Genomic DNA, 22,545 nt, shown 5'->3' on the forward strand with positions numbered 1-22,545 from the left:
CCTAACATCATCGACCTTCAACCGGGATTCCTGAGGAGGGCCTTTTCAAGGCCAGGGTGAAGCACAAGCTGTGATCTGTGGTTGGAACCTGTCCCTGTTCCGAACCCATGTCCTCAGCCCAGCTCCCCGGAGAGAGAGGCGTTGGGGTTTAGTCACTTTACCTAGGCTGGAACTAGGGTAGAAAGAAGCAAACGGCCGAATGAAAGGCCCCCAGAATGATATTCAACGCAAAGAAAATAAAGAGAGAAAAAAGACAAAGAAAAACCTCCGTGCGACGGGTTGGGCGGTTGTAATCTAGACTAGACTACATCATATCATTGAACGCAAGTGATCGGACAATTGAGATCATCGCCTAGCTCTGACTACAAATCAGAGGCCGGAGATTACAGGAGGGGCCATCGGAGCGCATGTGCAGGGCCCACTCGACTGCAGGGGACGGACGGTGCAAAGAGGGAAGCAAAAGAGACGAACAAAATTCCAGAAGGTCAGGGGTCAGCTTCGTTTTCTCGCGGATGGGGCTTAGAGGGGCAAAAAGGAAAATTCCCACAGCAATCAAAAATGGGAAAGGGAAGAAAAAATGGCCGAGGTTGAGAAATGAAGCCATTTTAGTGCAAGTGGATCTCTTGTCTGTCTCCGAATCTCCGTCCTCACCGCGGCTAGTCGGCCGGGGTTTCCTAAGACTTTTGCAGCTGACTTAGCTGACTTTTTTTCCCCCTCCGTGTTAATGAGTTTGGCTGAAAACGGATGGGAATTAGTCAGATAGCCAACGTGATCCAGCCTAGACTGGACCGGAGGCCCATGTATCAGTACCAACTCGGGACTTTCACTGCAGTAGGGGATCCCTTGGCTGTCACTGTTGCTTTGGGGTATACGTAAGTACTGCGTACCGTACACCATAGCGCTTCTGGCCAGTTTTCTGTAGAGCATTCCGCATTCCCTACTTGATCTTACTTGTAGAGGTGTACGGGGTACAAGCAGGGGAGTTCAACAAGTCAGCTCACCTCAGCGCAGGGCCGGTGGTATACTCTATGCAGTTAGTGAAAAGTGTATGATAAGTTACTCAATGAGTACTTCATCGACCATGCTGATCATTACCGACAGAAGACCCGCTACTCCGCTATTGTAGACAGCCAAACGCAGTCTGGAGACTAAAGATCGGGCGCAACAACTACAGCCCTGCGTTGGCGTTGATTGTCCATGCTTTTGGCGCTTACTGAGAAAACCTCATAGCACTGGGTAACTGACCGGTAGTGCTTAGGTTTCAAGCAGCCAAGAGGGCGGATCATTCTTGAAGGTAGAAGGTACCGTAAATGACCATCTTTGCGGCCGTTGCTGCGACCGTATGCATCATGATTGGTAAGACGCAGGCGAATTCCAAGTGTGGAGAAGGGTGCCATGCCAATCTTTATCGATCTGCTGCACAGTCGACCTTTCCTTTGTCGAGATCCGAGCTCTGTGACGCTGTTCTCCTCAGTCAAATGGCGGTTATCAGGGTGGCGAGGATTAGCTATGGAGCTAAGTTATGGGGATAGTCGCCCGAAATATCGACTCTCGGATAGTTCGATCAGAAGGCAGGCAGGCATTCTGCTGTGCTACTGGTCTCAAGACTCTGCTCCTGAAACAAACACTGGGGTCAATCAACAATTGATCCATCTGCATGGTGCCCTAGCTTCTCCATAATCCGACCGACGCCTGATTCATGTACTCGGCTCGATTCAGAAACCAGCAAAGTAGCGGTCGCCGCCCGGGAAACAGAACTAAATTGCTGTATGGAGTAACCCTGGCAAGATCGACCAACAACCAACTGATTGACCTGTACCGCAAGTAGGACACGAAGATCGCAGTTTGGCGGATCATTCGTCGTCTTTCATCACTCCTCACGGTCTCACCACGAGTCACAACAGTGAGATAAAATGTCTTAGCTTCGTCGCCTCGGTTGTTTGCGCTCTTTGTTTATTGCTGCTACGTACTATAATCTATAGTAGCACTAGTAGCACTAGCCATCAACTATAGTGGCTTCGTGTCAGGCCCGAGCGCCCTTCCACTGGACAAGCGAAATACACATTCAGCGGTAAACAAACTTGCCTATATGTGTGGCATGAAAGGCCCCGCTGTATATCTGATACACTATTTACGATGCCAGCACAGGATGCGAGATTACTGGTTGCTATTCCCAGAGCCTCGCATACTGCGATGTGTTGGTTGTCAGGTCCAGTCGGTATTCAAGCCTCTCTGCGACTACCTTGCCTCGTCAAACGAGGGAGACCAAGAGGCTCATGCATGGGGCTGCAGCTCGAGCTCAGATCAGTGACTTCAGCGTTGTGGTTGGGTCGATCGTGACACCACAGCAACCTGCACCGTTCATTAACACTTTGCTTGCTCTCGTGATGAACTCGACCGTACTAGTGCTCGAAGCTAATCAAATCCTCGCCATCTCCTCGATGACACAGCCCACTGGCTTCAACAACCCTGTTGCTGCTGCCTTCGGCTTGAGAAGGTCCTCCGCCAGTGTAGAGACTAAACTCATCGTCCTAAACTGAGAAACAGTAGCCGACCGCAAGCCACGGCCGACGCCACGATGTCTGAAATCGGCATATATGCATGAATGATTCTCGATCAACTGCCTGGCTCTCTCTGATTACGTAGGGGGCCCTTAATGTACCGCTCAAGTGGGTCATTTCTGGATAGGATGCCTTCAGCGATAAGGTGCAGCACACCAGGACCAGGGCTGTCTGGCGCCTCTGCTCGGACTTCGGACTTCTGCACAAGTCATATGGACCAGCATAAGGACTATACGCTAGATGTCTTTGCGAGCCATCCAAGTACCATCAGCCCCCCGACAAGACAAGCAATCATTGATTGTCAGCGTTCAACGGTACCTTCATGAGTTCCAGATGAGAAAGGCTACAACGGAAGGCATTTATCTGCAGGTTGCCATGAGTTGAAGGGCATACATACATACATACATACATACATACATACATAGTCCATGCATGCGGGCATGCATGTACGGGGACCGAAATAAGGTGTTTTCCGCTCAGCGAATTATGTTCAAGGGGAGGGAGGGAAGTACGTAGGAGTGGGATTATGCCCGATGGCACCTCCGAACAGAAAAAAAGACCAAACAGGTCAACACCCTCCCTTGTCTCACCGAGAGGAGAGCCCCTTTATCTTCAGACGACGCAACCACATAACTACTCCAGGGTAGGTAGGTACAGTACTAGGTGGTGTATGGTACAGCTCCGTACAGCACATATGATCGACAGTGGTCTGAATGTATTATATGTAGTACTGTACAGGACGTTCTCACACTGGACGCCTGACCATCATTGCTACATAAGTCGGCGCCATGATGGCTGCAGCATTCTTACTATTGATTACCGTTAACATTATTGCATTGTTCCGATCTAAGCTAAGCAGGGTCCCCGGCAGGACTCGAGGTCACACAGAATGTGGTCAGTGCTTAGCTTTGTCCTACATGTCATCGGGCCAGTAAGGTGCAGCCAATGAATGTTCCATACTACCGGGGAGGGGAGTCTGGAACCTTACCAGGTGCAGTACCTGGTTGAGTCCCCATGAAGACTATGCCAGGATTGAATCATGACTGATCTCGTCTAAGGTACCAAGAATGGGTGCATTATATGTATGGAGGGGCGAGGGTGGACTGGCTGTCAGGCCACCATTCACTTTCAGTGTGTGACTGTGTCAGCCATGCAGAAATTGATGCGGACAAGGGGAGTATGCAGTCTTGCAGAGGCAGTGGATTGCGGAGACCACCTGACCGGTTGAGGATTGTGTAGACTAGAGCCGACTCCGTACTATGCAATTGATCACTTAGTATTAAACTAACCCAGGAACAGCCTTGACCCGGTGCACATTGCCTTAACTAAGGGCGGTTGCTCCAGCCTAGTTGCCCCTCAAGAGGGGCTTGAAGCTCAAGTCACCATCATCGTCACTTTCACCACTGCACCACGGTCACCTCCTCTTTCTGGAGCCTGATGTATCATCGTCGTCACACTTGCCGTGACAATGTCTCCGCAGATGCTTACGCAATACCATCCCCCCGTAAAGTGGTCTAGGGATAGGAGGGCGCCTGGTCGTTTCACTCCCGAGTGTCTCTGGCAGAGCTAGCCCTGAGACCACTGGGTGGGAATGGAACCCATAGTTTGATTCAGCGGATCCAAGAGAACACGATGCTAGCGACGTGACTGCCATTGCAGGGCAACCGCGAAATGGGGACGGGCGCAGCAGAAACCGAACAGAAGAGGCAAAAAGTGGAAAACACACCCACATCCACATTGACAGATCACTATTTAAGGATCGGCCGTAAATCGCACCAGACCCGACGCACCGTGACCCGACTACAGTCAATGATAGTCGCCGCGGAGGTCCCACCAATGTATTACCCAAACAGGCAACCAAGTCACTAAATCACAGGGCGGGAAACTGGAACAGAAGACCTTCTTGTGGTTGTGCTTGTGGTTTTTGCTGCTGTTGCTGCTGCTTAAGATCCTGGCTGCATTGTCACGGCAGATCGAAGTGGGGAATCAAACTTACAGTCATCTCCCCCCGTTCCCCGTTTGCCGCAGCGAAAATTTTGCCTTCTACTAAGCTCCTGTACTCCCGTACACCGCAGAACGAGGAGAAAATTAGCTGAGGTTTAATTTCTCCTCTTTCGCTTGAATTTTGCCCCCCAATTCCCCTTCTCCTCCTCCCCCCCCCCCCCCCCGGTCGGCGCCCATCAGTCGGATTCTCGGACCCTCATTTGCGAGCAATTATTCTCCATCGGCATACAACGGGGTTCGATAACATGGACTCTATGACCAGGCTCCACTCCTTGGAGCGACCAACTACCAATAGTGACTGTCTATTTGTAGGTAAGATGTCTGACCGTTATGGTGGGCCAGCCTAGTGTGTTCCATTGAGCAAATAATGCGCCAGCCCATCATCATCCACCACCCTCTTGTCAAACTGGGGAGGGGCAAGTCCACTTTATCACAGAGCCAGCCAGTCTCGCCATGGGATCTGTATCTCAGCCTAGTTCGGGGGGGGAGGAGGGCTTGGATGGTTACGGATAGTCGGCTCGTCAGCAACCAGAAGGACACTTGGTCTGGCGGTAAAGCCCAATAACCCTACCGGATGCGGTAAAGTGTTTGACGATGCGGAGGAGATGGATGTCTCTCAAGTCTCTCTCTCTCTCTCTCTACGCTTAGTCCGGCCCGGAGTCATGCGCTGCACTGGAGACTTTCTCAAGTCTTGGGTTTCAGACTCGCTCTCGAGTCTCTGAGTCTGGCAAGCCTTTCTCTCACACCGCACGCAGCCTGTTCCACTCCCGAGGTCCATGTCACTCAGTCACCTCCACTTCGACTCGGATTAACCTTTGGCGTGGGCTGTGTTTTTCGAGGCTTTAAACCGATTCTCACTACGGAGGACTTCCTTCTCTCCTTTTCCCTTTGCTGTGCTGCTAAGTCTCCTACTTCCAATCTAGGACAGGCCAGTCGACTGGGTCTGGAGGATCTTTCGAACCGGTCCCTCATCGTATGGGCAACCGGATTCCATCGGCGACTGGAGTTCGGAAAGCCACATGGCTGACTATGCGTCCCGCTTCCAATCAGTGGTCCACTTGTCTGGGACTCTTGCTGATTGATTGATTGATTGTTTCGCTGCCGCCGCTTCTGGGGTCGGGGAGAAACGATCATCAAGCAAGCGACTGGCGGTCCCAGCCTAAAAGCGAAGAAACATGGAACGAGACACGTCCGAGGGAGAGAGGAACCGACGACGGTTCATCACCTCCTCACTCCCTAATTGAATCCTGGTTCTGTGTCTTATTCCCATGAACGGATCCGGTTGTAGAGAGTGGGAGGGGGCGAAAAAAAAAAAAAAACAAAGCAAGTTTTGCTAGGGACTTGTCGGTTCGATAAGTTGGTAGATTAAAGGTCAACACTCTGGTAATCCTCTATCGCTTCTCATCTGTAAAGTGTAACTAAACTAATCGAATGAGGGGCAAATGAAATCACACGGGAGCCGCGGGAGTCTCGAGCAAAAAAGCAGCAAAGCCGCAAAGCAAAAGTCAAGCAAAGTACTCCGTAAAACTTACACTTAGGTAGTCTAGAGATTATTTTAGGGCAGTGGATCTCGGATTATTCGGTGGCTGGCAACATGGCACGTTGTCGGTGGTGATGATCATTCCAACACTAGTCTCTTTTCACTCGGCAAATTGTTTTTAATTTATTCCTTTCTCTTTTCCAACATTGGATTATTGAGAGAAGAAGTCTAGGTATTAGGTATAGTAAAGAGGAGTGGCTGACCGTGGCTTTGGACCGCTCCGCCTAGGGCTAGATCTCGAACCTTAGACTTGCTTTTGAGGGAGTTTATTGAACCTTCGCTATAGGCACAGAGGCTCAAGGATGTTCGTTTCTTGTTGATGCTGTGTCCTTCTTCTCATGACGACTTCCCAGGTTCCAGCTCATTCCTTGGAGCCCCGAGAAAGCCCCGGGCAACGCTCGGTGGGCTGTTCTGGACTAGGCCATGTGCCGTGTGCTCGAAATTAATGGCCGACAGTACAGGTGATTTGGGGAAGGAAGACGTTGCAACAAACGATCGATCAATCACTTGCCATTCTCATGTCTTGTCTCGGTCAGGCTGTGTGGCTGGAATCTGTTCGGCTCCCTGCAGATCCCATGGTGATACGGATGATGACACAACCCAGACACTGCCTAACCACGGGGTAGACACTCAGGCAACTTTCCCTATACGTCAGGAACCCAGTATAACTGCTGAGGGTCATTATCATTCGGAAGAGACAAGGGAAGGGAGGGGGGAAAAGAGTGGAGTTATGCTGTGAACGGACTGCATTGATCACCATGTGGTTCAAGTGGCAACTTCTTCCTAGAGTATCTTCGCAAGTTCGCATCCTTCCATCCATCCATTCTACTCCCTTCCTTCTCCTTTTCCCATGGGGCATCCATACCCACCTTGGCTTGATCCCATTCTCTTCTCCATCATGGATCCAGCACTGCCTGCCTGCCTTGCTCGTCCCGTATCCGTTTTCCCGTCTGTGTTCGAAACCACCGAATGGATCTGTTTAGGCATCACCATAAACTCTGTAGCATGTTCCGCCTCGGAGAGCGGAGCAATCGAATCCCATCATCGTGAGACAGTATGCGCGTCTCTGGCGTTACGTGGACTTTCTCATGTTACTATAAAAGTGTATGCGTAAGTCTATATCTGGTGTGTATGTTGAATGTACCAAGTAACTGCCGACATCCTATCGACGATAGCCTCGTGTTCTAATTTTAACAAGCGGTTCGCACCAGGTTAAGTTCCCCGTCCAGCTGCCGAGAGCTTGCGATTATCTTGACCAGCCAGCCTAGGTACTGTACCCCTGGGTCACGGGTAAGTGGTTGATGAAGTTGTGATCGTGCACTCGGCTATCTACCTGTGGTCACGCAGTAGGAGCAAGGTCTCACTCTTTCTGATGTGTAGATGTGTAACGTGAGATGCCGGCGGGGCTTGCTGGGTTGAGCTGTTTCGGAGGCTTAATGGTCCATGCTGCAGGGTCCTGCCTCTCTGTCTGTATGTGAGGCTTTTTGTAGGTACGAGAAGAATGGTGGCTTGTTTGTTTGTCCTATCTATGTATCCTGCAAGGATACATTGAGAATTGCCCGGGTGTGACTCTTGGGGTGGGATTATTGGGGTCTGGTGATAATGCTTGTAACCGGGGTCATGGTTAATCTTTCGATGCTAGGGACTTGGTTAGAGTATGGTATTCAAGCTTGGAATTTGGAGAGTTCAAGTTGTGGTTGAACATAATTGTTGGTGTAGGACAAGCGATGCGCGTACCCCAAACCCGGTGCGGAGCTACCCGGTGTCAGAAAATATATATCGTTCAACCAGAGAAATGCCCAGCACGGACTCAGCGATCTGACATGAAGACACTATACAGTCTGACAAAAAGCACCCATGTCTCCCCTGGCTCCATCACAGATGCTATATACGGCGCTAGACTACAATTTCACCACCATAGTCCCCATGGCTATCCAGCATAAACCATGTTTTCGGTCGCGTAGTAGTGAGGTTCGCCGGAATGGTGCAACGACGTCATAACCCGCAGCTACTCCGATTCCGATCGCGACCCTCGAACTTCGACATCAGTCGACTCCCGGTATTGACAGACTCTTCAGTCTCAAACACCCGATTTGTCCGCTCGAGTCTCACGAAAAGGCTTCCTTGAACAGCGTTGATGGATTTGAGTCCGAAGCAAGGTGGTGCTGTACGTTCTTCAATGGCTGAGAGAACACGCCACGGGGAAACTGATTTGAATGCAGGACGGAGGGGTAGATGGCGAGATGGACGATCCGAATCAGCTGGAGGTATGGTTTCAGTTACTCTCTTCCATCTCAGTCAACAGCGAGCAGAGCTGACCGTATGTGACAAATGCCAGGTTGTCCTATACCCCGAGTCCAGCCATCGCCGCAAGTCGTCCCTGGTCATGGCGGACGACCCCAACACCCGCCCCAACCTCTCGTTCCCAGATGAAACCACGGCATGCTTCGTACATTCGCTGATCGCGGGCGAATGGGGAGACCCGACCAACCGGATCAAAGAGGTCAAGGGCTACACGGCCAAGGACAACGAGGCGTTGAACGAGGAGGGCGCGGCGGACGACGACGACGACAGCAGCGGGAACGACATGACGGTGGCCGAGAAGGCCATGATGCAGTCGCGCCATCTGACCAAGAAGCAGCTCTCGGACATGGCGTGGAACGTGCGCAAGCTATCGAAGAAGCTGGACAGCGTCAAGCTCCGGCTCACGGTCAAGACCGTGTTCCTGGTGACCAAGGCCGGCGACCAGTCGGTCATCGGCTCGACGCGGGAGGTCGCCCGCTGGCTCTTGTCCCAGGAGCGCGACACGCCATATACCGTGTACGTGGAGAAGCGCCTGGAGTCGGACCCGGAGTTTGGCGCGGCGCAGCTGCTTCGCGACGAACCCTCGGCGCGGCATCGCCTGAAGTACTGGGACCACGACCTGGCCGCGGAGCGCGCGCACCTGTTCGACTTCGTCATCACGCTGGGCGGCGACGGCACGGTGCTGTTCACCAGCTGGCTGTTCCAGCACGTCGTGCCCCCCGTGCTGTCCTTCTCCCTGGGGTCGCTGGGCTTCCTGACCAAGTTCGACTTCAACGACTACCAGAACACCCTGACCACCGCCTTCAAGGAGGGCGTCGTGGTCAACCTGCGGCTGCGATTCGAATGCACGATCATGAGGAGTAACCCGCTACCGGACGGCTCGCCGGCGAACGCCCGCAAGCGGGATCTGGTGGAAGAGTTGATCGGGGAAGAGGCCGAGGATACGCTGACCCATCGGCCGGACAAGGTCTTGCAAATATTGAACGATGTAGTCCTGGACAGGGGGCCCAATGCGAGTATGTTCCACTGCGATCCTGATGGTTACTACCGGAATCACCTTGCTGACGGGGTTGTTGGCTAGCCATGTCCTCGATTGAGCTGTTCGGCGACGACGAGCACTTCACCACCCTCCTCGCCGATGGCGTCTGTATAGCTACGCCCACCGGGTCAACTGCATACAACCTCGCAGCTGGGGGTTCTCTATCGCACCCGGATAACCCTGTCATACTGGTGACCGCAATCTGCGCGCATACACTATCGTTCCGACCTATCATACTACCAGACACCATCGTCCTTCGCATGGGCGTGCCGTACGATGCCCGGGCTAGTTCGTGGGCAAGTTTTGATGGCAGAGAAAGGTGTGTCCGGCAGGCGAGTGCGAGGGCTCCTGGGCCAATGGACTAACATTGAATATAGGATTGAATTACATCCAGGAGACTACGTGACCGTATCTGCATCACGATACCCATTCGCCAACGTCCTGCCCAAGGGCCGACGAGGTGACGACTGGGTGCACACGATCTCGAAGACACTGAATTGGAACTCGCGACAGAGGCAGAAATCGTTGGACCCACCCCATGAAGATAAGGGTGGGAAATAAGCAGCGACCGTGAGGCCTGGCCCAGCCAGCAGTCCAGCGCTTGAACGCATGAACAAAGATTTACTCACTACGTACGGAGTACTCGACAACATATGGGATTTTACTTTTGTGTGGCGTTCCGCTACAGTACATATTGAAGAAACTCGAAAGGGACACAGTATAGACGATGGCTATCAGTCCTAGATCATTATCCCATGTCAATGACAAAAAGTCGGTCGGCAGAAATTTCTATGAATAATGGTAAACGACTCGAACGTTCTTTTTTCTTGAACTGTGGAGTGCTGCGGTGAAGTTTTTTTTTCTCGTTTGTCTGTTAGACTAGTAGTGTATGGGTCGGAAGGGTTACCGGGGCAGCCTGAGGCCGTGGGGCTGACTATAAAAACCCCTTCCCGCCCCGAAAACCTTTTCTTCTTCTTCATGCCCCTCGACATCTTTCGGGTATTGAGCACGACACACCATGCCACCCATTGCATCCCTTGGGAATCTTATGTGATTTCACTTGGCGACATGCAACAACCGAAGGAATTGAACTTGCTTCGGATTCTGCATCATTTTTGACCTGTTCCGCCAGTCAATGAATGATGCGACTAACTCACTGGTAAGCTTTCACTTTTTCTGTCTTCAATCTGCTTCATGACCAACGGCCCCTTCCCCTTTCCCCGGGCTCTTATGATGAAAACTTTTCCTACATTCGCAGTTTCCACGCTAGCCGTCGCCATGAACCCATCATATAGACGTGCTCTGTGCGCAATACTTCCTTGGATGTCTGACTTGTTTGGTCATTTCGGATGTTGAATTATCTCACGTGCCAATTTTCACGAGCGTATGCTAATTCTCTCGTGCAGTTTAGGTTCTGGCTTAGCTATTGGCAGTCTCATACGGTGTCAGCATCCTCGGAGAAAAATGAATAATGAAGAACTTCAATTTCATCTGAAAAGTTTTGTGTCTTTTCTCGCGCTTAGCTGCGCTGTAGATTGTAGATTGTAGCTTGTAGTTTGGCCTTCCTCTCGCAATGGTCTGGCTGCGTCAAGGCTCTGCTCGTAAGCAGTGATCGAGGAATGAAAGGCCGTCATACCTCTCGCTCTCGAGACCATCCCCCGATGGAGCGGCGATGGATGAAGCTATCCCCCGAATTGCGTCCCGAGCATCTGCACCTCCCCGTAAGGCCACTCCCTCCATCCCAAGTACAAGCACAAGCTCAAGCACAACCACCAAACCACTCACACTCACACCCATTCACCCCCAGAATCCGCACTTCCAAACGGCCCATACACCACCAGCATGAGACATTGAACCCGAAATCCTCTCGACAGAGACCTCCAGCCTGTCGATAATCCCTTTCCGCATGAACTGAACAACCCACCCCTGCCACTTTACACCTCTCCTGCATTACCTACACGACCGACTGCACACATTCACAGACAACGACGAGAACACAATGGCCCAACCACCCCCGCGCCACGCCACAATGCTCTCCTTGAGTAATAGCAACAGCAACAGCAACAGCCACTCCAACCTGTCCTCCACAACGACCATCAGCACCCCGCAGACCCAAACACACCTGCCGACGCCCTCGCAATCCAGCACGGGCTTGCGCGTGCCCTCCAACCGCAAAACCATCTACGACCGCCACCTCAACCGCAGCCGGAATGCGGAACTCAGCCGGGCCAGCTTCGCCTTCCTGTTCGGCGAGATGGTCACCTACGCGCAGCGCCGGGTCACGGGGATTCAGGATCTGGAGCGACGGTAAGAATTGTCCCCTTCCTTCTCCCGAATATGGTCTTGTTCTCGGATATATGCATGTATACACCAGGGGAAGAGAGAGTGGGAGAGAGAGAGAGAGAGAGAGAGAGAGAGACAAACGGAAACAAACGGAAAACAGTCACTGAATTCGGGACATACAGACTCAACGAACAAGGCTACCCGCTCGGCCTCCGGCTGCTGGACCTCCTTTTCTACCGCACGGTGACGGGGTCGAGCTCGTCGTCCGCGCTGTCGAGCAGCTCCTCGACCTCGGCCTCGCCGCCCAACCGGCCCCTCCGCATCTTACCGCTGCTGCACCTCATCCACGGCCCCCTGTGGCGGCTGCTGTTCACCCGCCCCGCCGACGCCCTCGAGCACTCCGTCTCCCCCGACACCCCCAACGAGTACATGATCACCGACAACGACCCGCTGGTCAACACCTACATCAGCGTGCCCAAGGAGATGAGTATGCTCAACTGCGCCGCCTTCGTCGCCGGCATCATCGAGGGCGTCTGCGACGGCTGCGGCTTCGAGGCCAAGGTCACCGCCCACAACCAGCCCACCGAGATGTGGCCCAGTCGCACGATATTCCTGCTGCGCTTCGGGGAGAGCGTCATGGAGCGGGAGAAGGTTCTGGAGAGGGCCGGCGTGAAATAGTTTCGTTGCTCTGCAGGGGGGCAGTTGGTGGGGCCCATCGATGATGGCTTACGGCTTGTTGGGATGCGGATTTAGTGGTGGTGGTGGTGGTTGTGCTGGGCATTGCGGGTCAGGTCTACGCTCTGGTATTGCTGGCTGGGCTGCGTGATACGCTAGAAGCGGATTTTGGTCTAGATGTGGCCGTCAGCGTTGCGGCGTGATGCTCTTTAGGCGAGGTCAATGACGAGGTGCACCGAGTGTACATTCAACCAAATGTCTTCCACCTGGTTGTGCACCTGTCGGGTATGATACATGCCGCCTCAGGTCTGAGGAATCTTATATAATACAAGAGGGGAAAGAAACGTCGATTTCCCATATGCAAAGCCCTCCCCAATCCATGCTCTCAGATACCCAAGAACGCCAATAAGATAGAAATACCATGTTCATTGCAAGCCGACCCCCGGCTAGTCCGATCGCGCATCCTCCGTTCGTCTCCGTTTGTCTCGATCATCATAGGGCGAGGGACTGCGCTTCCTGCGACTGCCTCCATCGGGTCTGTAGCGGTCTGTCGAGCGATCGCGACTCCGTCGCCGCTCCCCCCGATCCCCATACCGGTCCCTGCGAGGAGAGTACGACCTCGACCGGGATCGCCGCCTCTGGCGCACCACCGACGCATTGGCCCCCGTAGGACCCCGCGGCCGCTCGTCCGGCATGAACCTCTCATCCGTGACCCCGAGCGGCGCATCCTCCCTCCGCCGCCCGCCACCGAACCGGTTACTGACCCCATCCCCAAACCGCCCCGTATCCTCCGACCGCAGATCCTTGTACCGGGTGCGCCCCTTCTTGCCCAGCTTCGTCATATCGCGGATCTGCATGTACTCGGGCAAGGTCTCGCGGGCGACGTCGTCGACGAACCGCGCGCCCATGGCATTGCGCTGATCGAGCCCCTCGCGCTCGACGTCGTCGCGGAAGAAGGCGCCCTTGTGGAAGTAGCGCTGCATGTAGCCGGCCTGGCCGCGCGAGGCCTCCTTCTCCTCCTTCTGTCGGGTCAGGAACGCGCGGTCCTCGCGCTCGCGCTCCTCGGCCGTCAGCTCGCGGCGGCGCTCGATCTCCTCGCGCTCCTTCTCGGCGGCCTCGATCGCCTCGCGCTCGCGCTTCACGCGCTTCAGCTCGCGCAGCTTCCACGCCGCGTACTCGGCCTCCGGGTCCTTGCCGTCCGTGTCGTCGATCGCCTCTTCCTCCGCGACCTCCAGCTCGTCGTCGTCCCACGCCCGGTTCGCCGCGCTGCGCGCGATCGCCTCCTTCTCGAGTTGCTCGCGCACGAGCGCGTCGGCTTTCTCCTGGCGCTGGGCCCGGCGGGCCTCCGCGTCCGCGGCCGAGTTTGCGGTGTGGTGACCGGGCGGTGCGTTGGGGTCGGTGGTGGTGGTCGCGGCGGCGGCGGTGCGCTGGTTCTTTTTGATGAATGTCGGCCGCAGTAGGACGCGGCGCGGGGCTTCCTCTTCTGAGCTTTCTTCTTCCGATTCCTCTTCCGATTCCTCCTCCCCTGATTCCTCATCCTCATCCTCAACTTGTGCCCCCTTCCCCACACCCCCCCTAGACACCGAAGCAGAAGCAGCAATAGAAGTTTTAGCAGCAGCCCCATCGCCAGCAACAGAGCCCCCCATCTTTTCTTCCTCCTCCTCCTCCTCCTCCTCTGTAACAAACCCCTCCTCATCCTCCTCCGCTTCCTCAAACCTCACCCCTTTCACCCCAGACGTAGCCGCCGCTGCTGCCGCCCCAGCCGGAAAAGAACTAGCCTTGGGAGGCGGTTTGACTAGTGCCGCTCGCCGGCGCTGCTCCTCGCGACGACGGCGCTCTTCCTGCTCTTTTTGCTGCTGTTGTTGTTGTACCTCCTCGTCTTCCTCGTCCTCCTCGGAGGAGGAAGGCTCTTCGGCGATCGCTTTGCCCGGGCGGTAGCGGCTTGGTCGTTGCGGGTTGGCGGTCATGCCGCGGTGGTGGGAGGGGAGGGGGGGCGGCATGTTGCGTTGCCTTTGTCTGTAGCTTAGGCTTTGGGCGGTTTGGGGGTGTGTGTGGTGTGTGGGTGGATGTGTGGGTGGAGGTTTGGATGTATCGGGTGTAGAGAGTGTGGGTTGTGGTTGGTAGTGTACTGTAGCTGCAGTGGTAAGCTACTACTTCCTAGTAGTGTAAAGTCAAGTCCAGCCAGTAAAGTTAAGTTAGTAGCCTTACGCCCTAAGGCATCCAGGCATACAGGCAGCCCGCAGCCCCAGGCTCAACCAGGTTTTTCTTTCCAAGCGGTGTGCGTGGAAGTGGGAAGGTAAGCTGTGGTGCATCACGTGCCTTCGCGTCACGCGCGGCGCGACGGCGACCGTCAATCAACCAACACCTACCAAGCCAACTAGTTGACTATAGCCTCACCTCAATCCACCCTCCAACACATCACAACAACGCATACCCTCCACACACCACCCTCCCGAAACAACCCACCCCTCCCTTCCCCCGCCCCAACATCCCCATCGATTCGAAATACGACAGACACGCCAGGAAACCTCACCTCACCTCACCTCCCAAAAATGTCCCTCCAAACCCCCCGCGTCCTCCCCGCCCACCTGCACGCCTTCCACCCCTCCTCCTCGACCACCAGCAAACACACCGTCCGCATCCTGGGCACCGTCTCCGCCCTGCGCGGCGACACCGCCACCCTCACCTGCGGCGGCGCCGGCGACGTCACCATCGTCCTCAAGCCCGACTCGCATCTGCAGATGGGCAAGCTGGTCGAGGTCATCGGGAAGGTGACGGATTTGAATGAGGGGGTGCGTGTTTCTTTTTCTTTTTTTTTTTTTCCCTTTCCCCCGTGTCATCTCTTTGGGTGATAACTGGGTTGGGCTTGCTAGGCTCTTATCATTGTGGTTTGGATGGGATTGGGTTGGGGTGATACCTGACGGTTGAAGGTTGGGGGTTGATACTGGGGAGATTTATGCTAACTGTTTCCGATGCAGGGCATTGGGATCCGGTTGCTCGGCAGCACGGATCTGGGCGATCCGGCGGATTGTGGTATGTGTCTTTCCTGGTGATGGGCGGCGTGGGCTGATCGTTCCCAGATTACAAGATCTATGAGCAGGTCGTCAACGCCACGCATAAGCTCAAGTCGATCTTCTATGATTCGAATGAGTAGTGCGGTAAAGGTGGCGGGCTGGTGATGAGGATGAGAATAAGGATGGTGTGATATACCCCGGTTGCAGTTTGCGGATGGGAGGGAGAGTGTATGTGGCTGACGTTGTTGTTTAATGAATTAAATGTTATGGTTGTGTGTATTCAGGTGGAAGGAGGGTAGTAGGTGTAAGTAAGCCTGCTCTGGTCAGATGTGTATATTCACATATTAAAAGCAATTGACTCAATTGATTATTTCATTGTTGTGGTCGAAACCTGGTATCTACTGTGGTATCTTAATCCTATCCTATCCATCCCAATCCTGCCATCCCTTCCATAACAGACATACAAAACAAGGATCCGTCCAAGAACGAACCCACAAAACAAAGCCAAACAATGCACTCGATCATATGCATCCACCGAACGCCATCGCTAAACACATCACAAAAGGGAAACCGAACGAATGTCGCGTCTCATCAAATAAGTAGAGAAAATCATCACACATCATTGGCACTCGGCTGTGCCTCGTGCCCAGTGCCGGACTCCGCAGCCTTGTCTTTGACACCCAGTGCCGGCACTGTCTCAGGATTGATGGCGTCGGAGCTGAAGAATCCGGAGTCGAGCACGTTCGTTTCAACATAATTGAAGATATCAAACTGGTTGGTCTTTTGGAGCTCCGGGTCGGCCATGAGCGCGTTGAGCAGATCCCGCGGGTCGTCCCCACTCGCTCCCGAGTCTCCGTTGCCCGCCTCGCCCTCGGATCCAGTGGGAGAAACATAATCGGACGGAATCCAGTCAGGCCAGCTGTTGCCCGCAGCACACTTATCAATTCCGAACAGTGCGTCCGTGGCTGCGGCCGAAGGCGCGTCGGAGAAGATGTCAACGATCATGCTGTCCATCCCCCCGAAACCGCCGAAAGCGTTGACAGGCAGCTGAAGGTCACTCAAGGTCGATCGAGCCTGCTTCGGGGTCTTGTGCTGACGCGGCATGGGGCCAGGGCTGCTCTGGATGCGCTGAAGTCTTTGCGCAGTGAGTCTGGTAGGGGACGTATCCGCAGCGACTCCTCTCCGTGCCTTCGCTGAAGGGGAGATGCACGGCAAGGAAAGGCGCTTCTCGCTCAACAGACCCGACCGCTGATTGCGTCGCCGAGGGGTCGGGCTCACGGGCAGGTCGAATCCGAAACTCGGGCTCTCAAAGAGTGCGTCCAGATTGGTCGCCGTCTGGTTCTCTTTATCGTCAGCCTGCTTTTCGGCCGCCCGGGAACTGCGGGGGCTGCGGCGTGGGCTGTTGACGCTTGAGTCACCCAATGCTCTCAACGGTCCACTTTCATTCTGGGAGTTAGGAAAAAGCACTCTTCTCACTGACTTGGGAGTAAGAGCATTCTCGCCTGCCGCCGGAGCATTGCGCCCCACCACGTTTCTCGCAGGACTAGACTGGATCGCGTCGCGGAGAGCAGCCACCGGGTCTTGCTCCTGCCAGCGACTGGCCGCGGTGTCGTTCGACTTGCGCGGCTCCAGGCTGTTGGCACGGCGCCGCTTGGCAGGCTGCTCCTGGGTCCCGGCATGATCCTGCTCGTTGTTGTTCCCAGCCTCGTTGCTGTCATTATCGCCACGGGGAGTGGCATCGTCCACCGCAGGGGAAGAGGCATCAGACGCTCCAGGAGACGATTCTTCCGCTTTGGAGGACTCGGCCCGGGCACGGTGTCTCGTTGCAGGGTTGTTGTTGTTGTTGGTCGAGAGCGGGCCGCCTCCCTTGCGGTTCCTTGGAGGACGCTTTCTCTTGTTGCTGGCGGTCTTATTCCATTTATTTTCCGGGCGCATGCACTTGAACTTGTGCAGCCAAAGACCACAGGCTTCCTGAAAGTTAGTACAAACAAGGCAGAAATTAGGCAGGTATCACTTACGGTTGCAAAGAAGAACCTGAACAAAGTCGTTGTCGGTGTCGGCTAGGCTCTTCTTGTAGACCTTGAACTTGGTGACCTTTTCTTGATCGTCACGTTCAACAGCCTGCCAGAACAACATGGTAGGATCCTCCGTGAGTTTATTAGCGTCGTCTTCGTTGCCTTCGAACTCTTTCGACCACGCTCTGCGCCAGGTGGGGGTTTCGATGGCACCGCAATTTTCGCAGTAAGGTGGGACCTGACCGCTACGGATGCACCGATCGAGACGTGCTTGAACCTGTCGCAACCGGCGAGCGCCTGTGCCACTGCGGATTTTGCCATCCTCGAGTACAGGCTGCGGGGCCGGGGTCTCAGCACCATTGTAGTCACTCATCGGTCCGGCCCAGGCCTGGGAGTTGTGCGTGTTGACATGAGAAGGCAGGATTGGATCGCTGGCGGGAATGGCGCTGATCAGCTGCTCGAGCTCACTCTGCGACATGGGTGCAGGTGCAAGCGGCTTAGGAGCTTGTCTCATACTAGCTCGAGAAGACGGCCTCGAGCCGGCGTTGCTGGCTGGTGCGCGGATTGGAGCGGGTGTTCTTTCCTTTCCAGATTGGTCTGGAGCGTCGCTGGCCGGGAAGTTCTCCATGTTGGCGGGCGCGGTGATAGGCGAGCTGGCATGTGCAGCAGGACGGACAAACCGCTTCTCTCTGCCTGCGCCAGTTGAATCGTTCAGAGGGGTGCCGATTTCTTCATCCAGCAGCTCATCCATACCACCACTCATGAAGCCCGAATCGGCCATGGGCGGAAGGACAGGGCTGGAGCGGCCTGGAAACCCGCAGTCGAGAACGGGAGGCGACGATGGCATACTGAACGAAGGCTCGAAGAGGCCCTGGTAGCGCGACTCAGGAGACTGGTTATCGCCGGTGGGGTGATCATCGCTCATAGGATACGGAGAGGTGTAGGGCGTGTGAAGGGATGACTCGCGGAGCAAGCTGGGAGGAGGCCGTGCGCGACGAGCGATATCATGTGAGTTAGAGATTGGGGTGGGGGGGCGAACGGGCTCTTCATTCGAGTTCTGAGCAGCAGCAATGGCGGGGTTGACCGGAGTAGGGCGATGGATTCGAACAGAGGCTGCGGTGCTGGCGGCGACCCGCAGAGAGCTGGGTTGTCTCTCGATATTCAAGTCGGACTTTCCAGGCCACTCTGCCCGGTACAGTTTGGCCCGTTTGCGGGGTTGTTGTTCCGAAGACTCGTCGCCACTGCCGTAGCCTGATTGAATGGAGCCTCGACGACTGGGGGGGTATCTCGAGTGAGCGGGGAGATCCGAGTCACGCATCGAAGCACTGGAGCCGGGCCGGATGGCATCGTTGTGTAAACGGTCTTGCTGGTGCTGAAGTTGCTGTGTATGCTCGTGTTGCTGCGCGGGAGTGGGGATTCTGCTCACGGGGCCGAGCGCCGACTGCGCGGGGGAAGCCGAGCGTATCGACGCATTTCCAGCCATTGATGGTAGCTCCCTTGGCGTCGACCCTTCACTGAGCAATTGGTGGAACCTCTCAATTCCGGCATGATCCACTGGTGATGCTATGGGGTCCGGCTGCTGCTCGCGGGGAGACACCAAACCCGGGTTTTGCCGCACAAAACTCGTCCAAGCCTGGGCGTCGAATTCGTGAGGAATGACGTTGCTCAATTCCCGGTACTTCTGCATGCTCTCGAGATACTCGCTCTGCAGGACGGTGGGGACCGGCACCAACCGCAATTTCACCTCCAACGTCTCCTGAGCACCCTTGGAAAATAGACCCAGAACGTTCTTGCACACTCGACCGGTAACCATGGTTTTCGACTGATGGGCGGGGGCGTCGGGAGTGGGAGAAGCCGACGCAAGCACCCACGACAGCATTCCCTGTCCGACCAGAGGCGTCTCATACTCGGAGTAATCGTAGGCGTAGACGGTGTAGTCCTGTCCGAGCTTGGCAACCAGTTCCGGGCTGTGACGATGAAAATGAGTACAAAAACCAGGTATCCAGCTCCATCCTTAGCACTCACCTTGCCGAAACAATGGCCTGGATGCATGTTTTCAGCTCGATGACACCGATCTGCAGCTTCTCGTCGAGGGCGGCGGTCTGGATGTCGAGGAGATGGGGCCACCGGGCCAAGCAATTGGTCTTGCTGGACTCGTCGAACGTATAGAGCACCTTCACTAAAAAGGGTGATTTCGGTGAGTAGGTGATTGTGAGGGGTCAGGTAGCAATTGAAGGAATAGACTTACGCCTCATAGGCCGGACGGAAATTCCGTCCTGGGATTCCATGCCACCAGTGCTAGCGAATTGACCATAAGCAGAAGCAGGAACCAAGAGTTGGTGTAAATGAGTGGTTGGCGAGGACTGGATTGTTGTAGGATGCACCGAGCTTAGTGAGAACGAAGGTCGAGTCGAGCGAAATGACAGTCGAGAGAACGGGCTTCAATGGTCGGTGTCGAACTTGAAGCAAGGAAGATTGATCGTGTCGGATTGACCACTCAGAATCGTCTGATAGGCCAGTGTGTCGACCGGGAGAATGCACTGGAATGTATGCACGGCAGGTCGCGGGGAAGGCCCTGAAGGAATGCTAACGCGGGACACTGAATCGTAAAAGGAGGGGAGGCCGTTAAACTCGAGGCATGGGTTGCAAGGGGAAAAGCTCGAAAAGGAGAGTTTTTGCAGGAAACAGAAACCCCTTGTTTTTATTTTTTTTTCTTCTCTCTCCTCTGCTTCCTCTTCAACAGCTAGACAATCTGCTGAGATGGATTGAAGGGGAAGTGAGGGTTAATAAGAAGAAGGAGAGAGAGGGTGTAAGTGTGTGTGCGTGTGGAAAGCAGGATAAGAAGAGCAGAACGCCTTGCATTTGAACGAAGTGGAGGAAGTGGAAGTGGAAGTGGAAGTGGAAGTGGTGGTTTGAAGCTTGGACGATCCGCCCTCACGTCTAGAAGCGTGTCTGTCCGACGCGACGTGACGCAGCCAATCGCGACCTCGGGAAACACTAGCGGACAAACACGGCAAACACGGCAAACACGCGTTTCACGTGACGTGAAATGACCGAAGCTGCGGCGGACCTGGACAATCCCAGTCTAACCTGAAGAGAGACTGGAAGTTGGAAGTTCGAGAGAAGCCGACGGTCGAGAGAGAAGCTGCCAACTCCCTGATACTTATACCTTTTTCCTACCCCCATCCCACCCACTACCATCACTACCCATAATGTCGACCGATCCTAAGATCCAGTACGTTTACTTACCCCTCTCTGGTTCTTCCTGTCTTCCTGTTTAGATGAGTCAGCTCTAGCTCATTCCATCCTTCCATGAGATGAAATAAACCGCAACCGCAACCGCGCAACTGGTCGGACCTCAGGCTAACCAACCATTTTCCAATCCAACAGGGACCTGCTCAACAAGCCCAAGAGCGAGCTCACGTACGTTTGTGCTCTTCGTACCTTATCACCCTATTCAACCCAGCACCTGGAACTATCCCCCTCCCTCAAAAGCTCTGGGACTCTCCCCAATCCGCGTCGTCACATGATGACGACCACCGAGCCCCGACGTTTCTGGTGTCGGCGACAGGATGATGCCACTTGAATGCTGCTGCCACTCATTGGGCATTGTCCCTACCCCGCGCCTATCTCCATCCTTCCTTTCGTCATCACCATGCCCCATCACGGCCTACATTGTCTACGATCCCCCATCCCCATCCGCATCACACTAACCCCAACCCTCCAATAGTGAATATGAGGTCTCCCTCGTCGAGGAACACGAGCTCACCGCGGGCCCCCTCTCGCTCCTCCAGACCGCCACGCGCACACACACCCAAGTGCTGATTTCGTGCCGGAACAACCGCAAGCTGCTGGCGCGCGTCAAGGCCTTCGACCGCCACTGCAACATGGTCCTCGAGAACGTTAAGGAGATGTGGACGGAGAAGCCTAAGGGCGGCAAGGGCAAGGGTGTCAACAAGGACCGGTTCATCAGCAAGATGTACGTGCCCGCGCTTTTTTACCGATTTTTACCGAGGAGTCGCCGAAAAAGACCCTTCGCCCTACTTGAACCCGTCTCTTTACTGACCCATCAATTTGTGCAGGTTCCTGCGTGGTGACTCCGTCATCCTCGTCCTGCTGAGCTGAGCAAGCTTCTCAACCTCGCCATGTACCTTCCGCGTGACATGCTCCCCTAAATCTCGGCGTCCGGGGGAGGTCAAAAGAAGTCGTGGCTCTCTTCCTCCGAGGATCTTTGTCTAAAAAATGCCCAGATGAAAGGCTATCGTTGATTTGAGCGTTTTCGGCAAATGCCATGGGGAAAAGTCGGAGTGGGGCCATGACTTTCTCATTTGATACCCTGGTGTTCGTTTGGCTTGCTCGAAAGATGAAAAGGACTCCTCTCAGGGTCATATTGGGGTTCCATGGGTTGGGGGAAGGGGGTCCAGCCACCCTTCCTACCCCCCCAAACCCGGGAGATTTCTGTTTTTTTTTTTTCAATGGACTGTCATTTGCCTGTCTGGCCCTCTCTTACATACTTCTTTTGATATCTATGATCTGATGTCCTTTCTCCCTCCTTTGCTATTTCTCGTTGTGGCGCGACAGATATGGCGTTCTTCGGTACTTCTGTGGTTTTGGAAAAAAAAAAGTTAGAAAAAAGGAATGAAAGAACGGTAAAGAGAAAGCTTCTCGTGATTCATTCTGCTGACTCGGCAGTTGGACGGTCAGGATGGTTCTGTCACCCTGATTGAGCCCATTGCTGTGATGCTAGCTATGTAGGGTGCCATTCACCTGATGCCTAATACAAAAACAGGAGATAATAGATCTACCCCTCAAGTTACTTCAGGCGGACCTCTCTCCCCTCCCCTTTTAGTAAACAGTGTAACGAGGATTCGTTTCTGAAGTATTGGGTTTTTGCTACACGCCCTTTATTCTTACTGTCACTCGAGCCTAGCCAACGGTGTTCTCCTAATAGACCTTCTGCGAGTAGAATGGAAAGACTTTTCTGTATTCGTCCGAACGCCGGGTTTGGGTTACGATGCGCTAGTAGCTTTATCCCATGTGGGGATGTTCTTTTAAGGTGTTGAGCACAGCAACCTCGTATCATGGTCATTATTTGTATTAAGAATTAGAA

At 54.4% G+C, this 22,545-nt stretch overlaps 7 protein-coding genes across 7 annotated transcripts; 4 read left to right on the plus strand and 3 right to left on the minus strand.

Annotated features, from left to right (window-relative positions):
• Positions 1–3,839: 3,839 nt before the first annotated feature.
• BO86DRAFT_388801 (uncharacterized protein) lies at positions 3,840–4,491 on the minus strand. The gene has a single exon (XM_025671952.1). It carries the CDS (start codon positions 4,297–4,299, stop codon positions 3,976–3,978), a length of 324 nt encoding a protein of 107 aa, XP_025528210.1. The 5' UTR covers positions 4,300–4,491; the 3' UTR covers positions 3,840–3,975.
• Positions 4,492–8,185: 3,694 nt separating this feature from the next.
• BO86DRAFT_81330 (putative NAD+ kinase) lies at positions 8,186–10,108 on the plus strand. Its single transcript, XM_025677703.1, has 4 exons — positions 8,186–8,372; positions 8,444–9,425; positions 9,491–9,767; positions 9,826–10,108. Exons 1-4 carry the CDS (start codon positions 8,322–8,324, stop codon positions 10,007–10,009), a joined length of 1,494 nt encoding a protein of 497 aa, XP_025528211.1. The 5' UTR covers positions 8,186–8,321; the 3' UTR covers positions 10,010–10,108.
• Positions 10,109–11,226: 1,118 nt separating this feature from the next.
• BO86DRAFT_388805 (trafficking protein particle complex subunit 5) lies at positions 11,227–12,749 on the plus strand. Its single transcript, XM_025671953.1, has 2 exons — positions 11,227–11,755; positions 11,914–12,749. Exons 1-2 carry the CDS (start codon positions 11,448–11,450, stop codon positions 12,407–12,409), a joined length of 804 nt encoding a protein of 267 aa, XP_025528212.1. The 5' UTR covers positions 11,227–11,447; the 3' UTR covers positions 12,410–12,749.
• A 307-nt stretch (positions 12,750–13,056) lies between these two features.
• On the minus strand, positions 13,057–13,347 carry BO86DRAFT_271870 (microfibril-associated protein; the record flags this gene model as incomplete). Its single annotated transcript, XM_025667225.1, has 1 exon — positions 13,057–13,347. A coding segment is annotated over one exon (291 nt), but the record flags the coding sequence as incomplete, so codon positions are not given.
• Positions 13,348–14,799: 1,452 nt separating this feature from the next.
• BO86DRAFT_388806 (putative ssDNA binding protein Ssb3) lies at positions 14,800–15,795 on the plus strand. Its single transcript, XM_025671954.1, has 3 exons — positions 14,800–15,198; positions 15,385–15,439; positions 15,487–15,795. The coding sequence occupies exons 1-3, from the start codon at positions 14,959–14,961 to the stop codon at positions 15,558–15,560; spliced, it is 369 nt and encodes a 122-aa protein (XP_025528214.1). The 5' UTR covers positions 14,800–14,958; the 3' UTR covers positions 15,561–15,795.
• A 237-nt stretch (positions 15,796–16,032) lies between these two features.
• On the minus strand, positions 16,033–19,723 carry BO86DRAFT_311858 (putative GATA transcription factor (Ams2); the record flags this gene model as incomplete). The annotated part of the gene is made up of 4 exons (XM_025667925.1): positions 16,033–17,387; positions 17,439–19,402; positions 19,461–19,614; positions 19,684–19,723. The coding sequence occupies 4 exons, from the start codon at positions 19,721–19,723 to the stop codon at positions 16,033–16,035; spliced, it is 3,513 nt and encodes a 1,170-aa protein (XP_025528215.1).
• Positions 19,724–20,450: 727 nt separating this feature from the next.
• BO86DRAFT_81418 (small nuclear ribonucleoprotein Sm D2) lies at positions 20,451–21,895 on the plus strand. Its single transcript, XM_025677704.1, has 4 exons — positions 20,451–20,670; positions 20,826–20,858; positions 21,166–21,414; positions 21,518–21,895. Exons 1-4 carry the CDS (start codon positions 20,648–20,650, stop codon positions 21,558–21,560), a joined length of 348 nt encoding a protein of 115 aa, XP_025528216.1. The 5' UTR covers positions 20,451–20,647; the 3' UTR covers positions 21,561–21,895.
• The last annotated feature ends 650 nt before the right edge of the window (positions 21,896–22,545 follow it).

The sequence above is a fragment of the Aspergillus japonicus genome (assembly GCF_003184785.1).
Source record: "Aspergillus japonicus CBS 114.51 unplaced genomic scaffold BO86scaffold_20, whole genome shotgun sequence".
Taxonomy (NCBI): Eukaryota; Fungi; Ascomycota; class Eurotiomycetes; order Eurotiales; family Aspergillaceae; genus Aspergillus; species Aspergillus japonicus.